The following is a 10,701-nucleotide window of genomic DNA, read 5'->3' on the forward strand; positions in this document are numbered from 1 at the left end:
TCAAATCAAAATAACATCTGTCGACTAAAAAAAAGGTGCAAAATGTGAGAGCTGCGAGTTGAGTTTTATCTGGGGCAAAATGAGGACTGCAGCCCAGGAGACAGCACCTCAGATAGCTCTAAGAAATTGCTCCAAAGAGGCCGCCAGGGAAGGTCAATATAGGTGGTGAAGGGGGAGGTTCAATGCAAGCAAGCATATATCTTACAAAAGGTTTTTTTGCTAGTCACGAGGAACAGATGTCACTATGAAGGGATTTACTGCTTTTCTACATATGAAGAAATGCAAGGATTGTGAAATCATGATCATGAAACTGATCATGAAATCAGTTCCTGAAATATCTTAACTATCTAAAGACCTGTTCCACCAGTTTTCCTGATGCACAAAGTGCCTCATTCTCCACCCTGAACCCCTTTCAGGGCATGCCAAAGGTCAACAGCTGCAGCAGTATAGGATTCAGTCCCCTAGAGGCAGATGGCAAATGTCCTTAGCAAGTGCCAATTTGTAGTTGACACATCATTACTCAACGTGACAGGTAATATTTGGGTGAAATAAAGTCACCTGCGACAAGAATGCAATAGTGATAGGTACATAACAAACCCTTTTGCTCTGGGCATCCAGAACCACTATTTGCAGAGCTATCCTTCAGTTCAGTTCAGTTCAGTCGCTCAATCGTGTCCGACTCTTTGCAACCCCATGAATCGCAGCACGCCAGGCCTCCCTGTCCAACACCGACTCCTGGAGTTCACTCAGACTCACGTCCATCGAGTCAGTGATGCCATCCACAATTATCCTTTTTCTTGATTTCTTCATTCCATGGATTGTCATGTGGCTGTCCGTTGGTACTGAGGCATTGTTTTCACATTGTTTGCTTCTGTTAATATTTCATTAGGTCATAACAACTTGGTACTTTGGTACCAACGAAAGCAAGCACAAACCAAAGTATGCTATGAGAGGATCAAGCAGAAGATCTAAAACTTTCTTGTCCAACATGGCAGCCGTTAGCCATATGTGGCTACTGAGCACTTGAAATGTGGCTAGTCCGAACGGAGCTATGTGTAGAGGTAAATACATCCATATCATGTTTGCAAAAAGAAAGTAACACATCTTATTAAAATGATTAAACTGACTCCATGTTAAAAACAATTATTTTGGATACATTAGGCTAAATAAATTATCAAGATTAATTCCACTCAAGTTTTTAAATTTTATTTTTGCCTTGTATATATACATATAATTATATATATATCTTCTTTTTCCTACTAGAAAATTTAAAATTACATATGTGGCTCAAACTCTATATACTAGACTGCACCTTTCTAGAATAATTGTGTGTGTGTGTGAAAGAGAGAAGGTGTACAACAAACTGAAAATACCATATTAAAAAATTCTCACAGAAAACACATGGAAAATGAAGAAGTGTCCAGTTTAAACCACTGCTCTACCATTTAATCCTTGCAATCCTTCTCAGCAGCCAGCATGGACGTTTGCATGGGAGTTTCCCACGGCTCTCACTCTAGTAGCTTACTGGTAATAATATCTCTGTTGTTTTCCCACATGGCTTCTTATAAAAAAATATTTGGGGGAAGGATCCAGGCACTTCCATCCCGTCCAGAAAATATGTACCCCCTTACCTGGTTATTTCACTACCATTTGATCAAAGATTGTTCTCCACTGAGGAAACCTGAGGTAGATAAAGAACAACAGAAAAAAGTGAGACTGTATTCTTTGGGCAAGCAGATGCAACTACTTCCCAAGGTACACAAGAACTGCTGCAATCCAGGGGCTGTATCAGTTTTTAAAAAAACCAATACAGTAAAGTAAAAAAAAATAAAAAAAATTTTAAAAAGCAAAAAAAAATTGGTCTAATATAATATTTATGTACAGCAGAAACTAATATGACATTGTAAAATAACTATGCTCCAATAAAAATTAACTTTAAAAAAGTAAAATAATATTTAGCTGGGAATTCCCTGGTAGTCCAATGGTTAGGACTAAGCACTTTCACTGCTGAAAGCCCAGGTTGGATCCCTAGTTGGGGACCTAAGATTCCACAAGCTGTACATTCTGCCAATAAGTAAATAAGTAAACAAATAATACCCAAATATTCAGTTACATTATTTAGCAAATATCTGCTAAATACCTGATACACATCTCCACAATAGGCATGATTAAAATACAAAGATAAAGAACTCAAGGATTTGCTTTCAGGAAGCTGGTCGTCCAATAGAGGTAATAAAACACGTCAAAATTTCTTCCTTTTTATGTAGAAAATATTGATTAACTCTATATTCTAGAATTGTCTAGGGGCTTTTCAGGTGGTGCTAGCGGTAAAGAATCTGCATGCCAATGCAGGAGACATAAGAGACCTGGGTTAGATCCCTGGGTCGGGAAGATCTCCTAGAGGAGGGCAGGGCAACCCACCCCAGTATTCTTGCCTGGGGAATCCCATGGACAGAGGAGCCTGGTGGGCTATAGTCCATGGGGTTGCAAAGAGTCAGACACGGCTGAAGCAATTTAGCACATAGCATAGAACTGTCTAAGAGAATTCTATACCTTAATTTATTTAATCATCACAACCCTATGAGATTGCCCCATTTTACAAATAAGAAAACTGAGGCAAAAAGTGATGAAAATACTCAAGGTTATATGGTTATTGAGCAGCATTCAGGGTTCAAATACAGTCATCTCCAGAATACGAGTTCTTTAGTCACTATTCTATCTTCATTTCTTTTCAGAAGAAAAAAAAAAAGAAAAGAAACTAATATCAGTATTGTCTTCTTAGAGAAAAATTAGAATTATACAGAAAAATAGAAAAGATACTCTCAAAGTCTTACCACCTAACACAACAGGTGTTAAATATGGAAATACTACTCTTTAAAAGATGTTTATTTACTTATTTGGCTGCACCAGTCTTAGTTGGAGCACCCTTCGACCTTTGTTGCTACAGTTAGGATCTTTAGCTGCAGTGTGTGGGGTCTAGTTCCCTGACCAGGGATTGAAACCTGGCCCTGTGCACTGGGAGTTCAGAGTCTCACCTACTGGACCACCAGGGAAGTATCCACAAATACTACTTTTTAACTTGAACTATAATAATATATTATAAGAAGGATATAGATAAAGGGCTACAAGAGTTCAGAGGAAGTAAAGAGGATTTCCGCTAGATCTTGAAGGACAAAGTAAGATCTGGACATTGGGGCATTCCAGGCAAAAAGAACTGCAAGAACAGGAGCATGGCCTGAAGGAGGTCCAAGGGTTATTGGAGAAACCGCAAGAAGTAGTTTGGCTGGAAAACCACCTTGAACAATGAAGCTAGAAAACTAAAGGGCAAAAATAAAAAGACTAGAATTCCACTACCTGTCATCTTATCAGTACTGGTAATACTGTACTAATTACCATTGATCCCTGTGTCAATTTCCTTTATTAGCCTGAGAATTCCAGTCTATATCTCTCTTCATTCACTGAGCATTTATTGTGTGCCAAGTACTGTGCAGAGCACTGGGGATGACAAGAAAACAAGGTATATCTTTGCCTCCAAAGGAAATTCACAGTGTAGCGGTAAAGAAAATAGCTCTATTGTGAATATAAACAGTGTGATTTTCTGTCAGTTCTCCCAAGTCTGGCTAAAGTAGACTATTACCAACGTATCTGGCCATGATCTCCTCTTCTCTGTACCCTACTTGTACCTTGTAGAAGCCTGGTTATGGGGAAAGACAATCAGATGCTTGGAAAATAGAATCACTGATCAAATAAGGAGTCTAGCAGAATGGGCTTGGAGAAGGCAATGGCAGCCCACTCCAGTACTCTTGCCTGGAAAATCCCATGGACGGAGGAGCCTGGTGGGCTGCAGTCTATGGGATCGCTGAGTCGGACACGACTGAGCGACTTCACTTTCACTTTTCACTTTTATGCATTGGAGAAGGAAATGGCAACCCACTCCAGTGTTCTTGCCTGGAGAATCCCAGGGACAGTGGAGCCTGGTGGGCTGCCGTCTATGGGGTCACACAGAGTTGGACACGACTGAAGTGACTTAGCAGCAGCAGCAGCAGAATGGGCCAGATAGAAGTAAATGGCAAGTAAGAGAATGACTGAAAAATGCCTATGGGATCTGAAAACTGACACTGGAGAGCATGGTGAGAAACATTTCCGTGGGAGGGCTGGCACTCTGCAGAATGTGGACTGGTTGGAGCTGAGGAACAAAGGAATTGGTAATGTTGTGAATGAAGACTGTGATTGGACCAGGACCCTTTTTCAGATGGTTTTTTTTTGGGGGGGGGGTCTAAGTTAAGGGACTTTACTTTCAGCACCAGACACATCCAAAACTGAACATCATTTCTGCTGTGGCTGAGCTGCTTCATTCTTTCTGGAGCTCTTAGTAATTATCCTCCACTCTTCCTCACTAGCAAACTGGACACCGTCTGACCTGAGGGGGCTCATTGTCCAGTGTCATATCTTATTGCTTTTTCATACTGTTCATGAGTTTTTCCTGGCAAGAATACTGGAGTGGATTCCCATTTCCCTCTCCAGTGGACCATGTTTAGTCAGAACTCTTCGCTATGACCCATCCATCTGGGTGGCCTTGCGTGGCATGGTTCATAGCTTCATTGAGATATATATGCCCTTTTGCCATGATAAGGCTGTGATCCATGGAGGGAAAGTAAATTCTGATGCTATAAAGAACTACACTGCATAGGAACCTGGAATGTTAGGCCTATGTATCAAGATAAATTTGATGTAGCCAAGCAGGAGATAGCAAGATTGAACACCAGCATCTTAGACTCAGTGAACTAAAATGGACGGGAATGGGAGAATTTAATTCAAATGACAATTATATCAACTACGGTGGGCAAGAATCCTTCAGAATAAATGCAGTAGCACTCATAGTCAACAAAAGAGTCTGAAATGCAGTACTTGGGTGCAATCTCAAAAACAACAGAATGATCTGGGTTCATTTAATCCAAGACTATGCCCCAACTACTGATGCCAAAGAAGCTGAAGTTGACCAGTTCTGTGAAGACCTATAAGACTTGCTTGCTGCTGCTGCTGCTGCTGCTAAGTCACTTCAGTTGTGTTCGACTCTGTGCAACCCCATAGACAGCAGCCCACCAGGCTCCCCCATCCCTGGGATTCTCCAGGCAAGAACACTGGAGTAGGTTGCCATTTCCTTCTCCAATGCATGAAAGTGAAAAGTGAAAGTGAAGTAGCTCAGTCATGTCCAACTCTTAGCGACCCCACGGACTGTAACCCTCCAGGCTCCTCTGTCCATGGGATTTTCCAGGCAAGAGTACTGGAGTGGGCTGCCATTGCCTTCTTCCACAAGACCTGCTTAAACTAACATCAAAAAAAGATGTCCTTTTCATCATAGGGGACTGGAATGCAAAAGTAAGAAGTCAAGAGATACCTGGAGTAACAGGCAAGTTTGGCCTTGGAGTATAAAATGAAGCAGGGCAAAGACTAACAGAATTTTGTCAAGAGATCACACTGGTCATAACAAACACCCAAGAGATGACTTTACACATAGACATCACCAGATGGTCAATACTGAAATTAGATTGACTATATTCTTTGCAGCCAAAGACGGAAAGCTCTACACAGTCAGCAAAAACAAGACCTGGAGCTGACTGTGACTCAGATCGTGTACTTTTTGCATAATCCAAGCTTAAGTTTAAGAACATGGAGGAAATCACTAGGCCATTCAGGTATGACCTAAATCAAATTCTTTATGATTATACAGCAGAGGTGATGAATAGATTCAAGGAATTAGATCTGGTAGACAGAATGCCTGAAGAACTATGGATGGAGGTTCTTAAACTGCACAAGAAGGGGTGCCCAAAACCACTCCCAAGATAGAGAAATGCAAGAAGGCAAAGTGGTTGAGGAGGTTTTACAAATAGCTGAGAAGAGAAGCGAAAGTCAGAGGAGAAAAGGAAAGATAAACCCAACTGAATGTAGAACTCCAGAGAAGAGGAAGGAGAGATAAGAAGGCCCTCCTCAATGAACAATGCAAAGAAATAGAGGAAAACAATAGAATGGGAAAGACTAGAGATCTCTTCAAGAAAATTGGAGATATCAAGGGAACATTTCCTGCAAGGATGGGAATGATAAAGGACAGAAACAGTAAGGCCCTAACAAAAGCAGAAGAGATTAAAAAGACATGGCAAGAATACACAGGCAAACTATACAAAAAAGGTCTTAATGACCCAGACAACCACAATTGTGTGGTCACTCACCTAAAGCCCGATATCCTGGAGTGTGAAGTCAAGTGGGCCCTAAAAAGCATTCAGTTCAGTTCAGTCACTCAGCTGTGTCCGACTCTTTTCAACCTCATGGACTGCAGCAGGCCAGGCTTCCTTGTCCATCACCAACTCCCTGAGCTTGCTAAACTCATGTCCATCGAGTCGGTGAATATTCATCGAGTCAGTGATGCCATCCAACCATCTCATCCTCTATTGTCCCTTTCCCCTTCTGCCTTCAATCTTTCCCAGCATCAGGGTCTTTTCCAATGAATCAGTTCTTCGCATCAGGTGGCCAAAGTATTGGAGTTTCTGCTTTAGCATCAGTCCTTCCGATGAATATTCAGGATTGATTTCCTTTAGGATTGACTGGTTTGATCTCCTTGCAGTCCAAGGGACTCTCAAGAGTCTTCTCCAACACCACAGTTCGAAAGCATTAATTCTTTGGTGCTCAGCTTTCTGTATAGTCCAACTCTCACATCAATACATGACTACTGAAAAACCATAGCTTTGACTATAGGGACCTGTCTCAGCAAAATAATGTCTCTGCTTTTTAATATGCTTTCTAGGTTGGTCATAGCTTTTCTTCCAAACAGAAAGCGTCTTTTAATTTCATGGCTGCAGTCATAATCTGCAGTGATTTTGGAGCCCCCCAAAATAAAGTCTGTCACTGTTTTCATTGTTTCCCCATCAATTTGCCATGAAGTGATGGGATCGGATGCCATGATCTTAGTTTTTTGAATGTTGAGTTTTAAGTCAGCTTTTTCACTCTCCTCTTTCACCTTCATCAAGAGCCTCTTTAGGACAGTCTTCGCGGAGAGTCGCCGCGGTTTCCTGCTTCAACAGTGCTTGAACGGAACCCGGCTGCTCGTCCCCCCCTCACCCCGGTGGCCACTCAGAGCCAGCCCTCATCACCACTTGACAGCGCCCTCCGACCGGCCCAAGGTCCCCGCCGCCACTCCAGCGCCGCTCAGCCGTCGCCACCGCCACCACCACCACCGCCCCTTTTCAGCCGCCCACCATGAGGACCGCATCCCCCTCGCAGGTGCGCCAGAACTACCACCAGGACTCGGAGGCCGCCATCAACCGCCAGATCAACCTGAAGCTCTACGCCTCCTATGTCTACCTGTCCATGTCGTACTATTTTGACTGTGATGATGTGGCTGTGAAGAACTTTGCCAAATACTTTCTTCACCAATCCCATGAGGAGAGGGAACATGCTGAGAGACTGATGAAGCTGCAGAACCAGCGAGGCGGCCGAATCTTCCTTCAGGATATCAAGAAACCAGACCGTGATGACTGGGAGAACGGGCTGAATGCAATGGAATGTGCGCTGTGCTTGGAAAGAAGTGTGAATCAGTCGCTACTGGAACTGCACAAACTGGCCACTGAAAAAAATGATCCCCATCTGTGTGATTTCATTGAGACTCATTACCTGAATGAGCAGGTGGAAGCCATCAAAGAATTGGGTGACCACATAACCAACCTGCGCAAGATGGGGACCCCTGGATCGGGCATGGCAGAGTACCTCTTTGACAAGCACACCCTGGGACACAGTGACAGCTAAGCCTCAGGCTGGCTTCCCACAGCCACACGGGTGACTTCCCTGGTCACCAAGGCAGTGCATGCATATTTGGGTGACCTTCATCTTTTCTATAAGTTGTAACAAAACATCTACTTAAGTTCTTTCTTTAGTACCATTCCTTCAAATAAAGTAATTTGGTACCAAAAAAAAAAAAAAAAAGAGCCTCTTTAGTTCTTCACTTTCTGCCATAAGGGTGGTGTCATCTGCGTATCTGAGGTTATTGGATATTTCTCCCATAATCTTGATTTCAGCTTGTGCTTCATTCAGCTCAGCATTTTGCATGATGTACTCTGCATAGAAGTTAAATAAGCAGGGTGACAGTATACAGTCTTCTCGTACTCCTTTCCCAATTTGGAAACAGTCACTTGTGTCACGTCCGGTTTTAACTGTTGCTTTTTGACCTGCATACAGATTTCTCAGGAGGCAGGTAAAGTGGTCTGGTATTCCCATCTCCTGAAGAATTTTCTACAGTTTGTTGTGATCCACAGAGTCAAAGGCTTTGGTGTAGTCAATAAAGCAGTAGATATTTTTCTGGAACTCTCTTGTTTTTTGATGATCCAATGGATGCTGGCAATTTAATCTCTGGTTCCTCTGCCTTTTCTAAATCCAGATTGAACATCTGGAAGTTTATGGTTCACGTACTGTTGAAGCCTGGCTTGGAGAATCTTGAGCATTACTTTGTGCAAAGGACAAAGTTACTTTCCTTTGAGCATTACTAATGCATTACTAATTAGGAAGCATTAGTAGGAACAAAGCTAGAGGAAGTGATGGAATTCCAGCTGAGCTATTTCTGATGGAGGTGATGGAATTCCAGCTGAGTTATTTCAAATCCTAAAAGATGATGCTGTTAAAGTGCTGTACTCAACATGTCAGCAAATTTGGAACACTCAGCAGTGGCCACAGGACAGGAAAAGGTTAGTTTTCATTCTAATCCCAAAGGACAGAGATGACAAAGAATGTTCAAACTACCATAAAATTGCACTCATTTTACATGCTGAGCAAGGTTAAGCTCAAATCCTTCAAGTCAGGCTTCAGTAGTATGTGAACTGACAGCTTCCAGATGTTCAAGCTGGGTTTAGAAAAGGCAGAGGAATCAGAGATCAAACTGTCAATATTTGTTGTATTATGGAGAAAGCAAGGGAATTCCAGAAAAACATCTACTTCTGCTTCATTGAATCTGTAAAACCATTGACTGTGTGGATCACAACAAACTGTAGAAAATTCTTCAAGAGATGGGAGTAACAGATCACCTTATTTGTCTCATGAGAAACCTGTATGTAGGTCAAGAAGCAAGAGTTAGAGACAGATGTGGAACAAGTGACTGTTTCCAAATTGGGAAAGGAATATGACAAGGCTGTATATTGTCACCCTGCCTATTTAACGTCTATGCAGAGTACATCATGTGAAATGCTGGGCTGGATAAATCGCAAGCTGGAATCAAAACTGCCAGCAGAAATATCAACAATCTCAGATATGCAGATGACATCACTCTAATGGCAGAAAGCAAAGAGGAACTAAAGAGCATCTTGATGATGGTGAAAGAGGAAAGTGAAAAAAGCTGGCTGGAAACATTAAAAAAAAACACTAAGATCATGGCATCCAGTCCCATCACTTCACAGCAAATAGAAGGGGGAAAAGTGGAAGCAGTGACAGATTTTATTTTACTTTTGTTGGCCTTCAAAATCACTGCAGATGGTGACTGCAGCCATGAAATTAAAAGATGCTTGTTCTTTGGAAGGAAAGCTATGACAAAACTAGACACCGTATTAAAAAGCACGGGCATCACTTGGCCAACAAAGATCAGTATAGTCAAAGCATGGTTTTTCCAGTAGTCATGTACAGAGGTGAGAGTTGGACTATAAACAAGGCTGAGTGCTGCAGAATTGATGGGTTGGAACTGTGGTGCTGGAGAAGACTCTCAAGAGTCTCTTGGACTACAAGGAGGTCAAACCAGTCAATCTGAAAGGAAATCAACCCTGCTTATTCATTGGCAGGACTGATGTTGAAGCTGAAGCTTTAACTGACTCATTGGTAAAGACCCTGATGCTGGGAAAGATTGAAAGCAAAAGGAGATGAGGGTGGCAAAGGATGAGATGGTTAGACAGCATCACTGACTCAATGTATAGGAATTTGAGCAAACTCCTGGAGGAGGGAGTAGAGGGCAGGGAGGCTGGTGTGCTGCAGTCTATGGGGGTCTCAAAGAATTAGACAGGACTTAGCAACTGAGTAGTTAGACACGACTGAGCGACTTCACTTTCACTTTTCATTTTCACGCATTGGAGACGGAAATGGCAACCCACTCCAGTACTCTTGCCTGCAGAATCCCAGTGATGGGGGAGCCTGTGGGCTTCCGTCTATGGGGTCACACAGAGTCGGACACGACTGAAGTGACTTAGCAGCAGCAACTGAACAAAACAAACTTGAAGATAAATATACACTTTTTTCAAAGATCAATAAACACATGAAGATTCTCAACATCCGGCAACAGGGAAATGCAAATCAAAAGCAAGAGAAAGTACTTCACACACACTGCTGCTGCTGCTGCTAAGTCGCTTCAGTCGTGTCCGACTCTGTGCGACGCCATAGATGGAAGCCCACCAGGCTCCCCCGTCCCTGGGATTCTCCAGACAAGAACATTGGAGTGGGTTGCCATTTCCTTCTCCAATGCATGAAAGTGAAAGTGAAGTCATTCAGTCGTGTCCAACTCTTAGCAACCTCATGGACTGCAGCCTACCAGGCTCCTCCGTCCATGGTATTTTCCAGGCGAGAATACTGAAGTGGGTTGCCATTCACTAGGCTGGCAATAATAAGAAAAAAATACATAATAGCAAATGTTATCAATGATGTGGAAATATCAGAATCTTTGGATATTTGCCGGTGGGAATG

General features: G+C 42.5%; 1 protein-coding gene across 1 annotated transcript; it reads left to right on the forward strand.

Annotated features, from left to right (window-relative positions):
* Positions 1–7,176: 7,176 nt before the first annotated feature.
* On the forward strand, positions 7,177–7,916 carry LOC128055887 (ferritin heavy chain-like). Its single transcript, XM_052648461.1, has one exon. It carries the CDS (start codon positions 7,252–7,254, stop codon positions 7,795–7,797), a length of 546 nt encoding a protein of 181 aa, XP_052504421.1. The 5' UTR covers positions 7,177–7,251; the 3' UTR covers positions 7,798–7,916.
* The last annotated feature ends 2,785 nt before the right edge of the window (positions 7,917–10,701 follow it).

This window comes from Budorcas taxicolor, chromosome 11, assembly GCF_023091745.1.
Source record: "Budorcas taxicolor isolate Tak-1 chromosome 11, Takin1.1, whole genome shotgun sequence".
Taxonomy (NCBI): Eukaryota; Metazoa; Chordata; class Mammalia; order Artiodactyla; family Bovidae; genus Budorcas; species Budorcas taxicolor.

What these genes read in the sequence shown, in the direction of transcription:
- LOC128055887 (XM_052648461.1), top strand. Translation starts at nt 7,252, where the DNA reads ATGAGGACCGCATCCCCCTCGCAGGTGCGCCAGAACTACCACCAGGAC.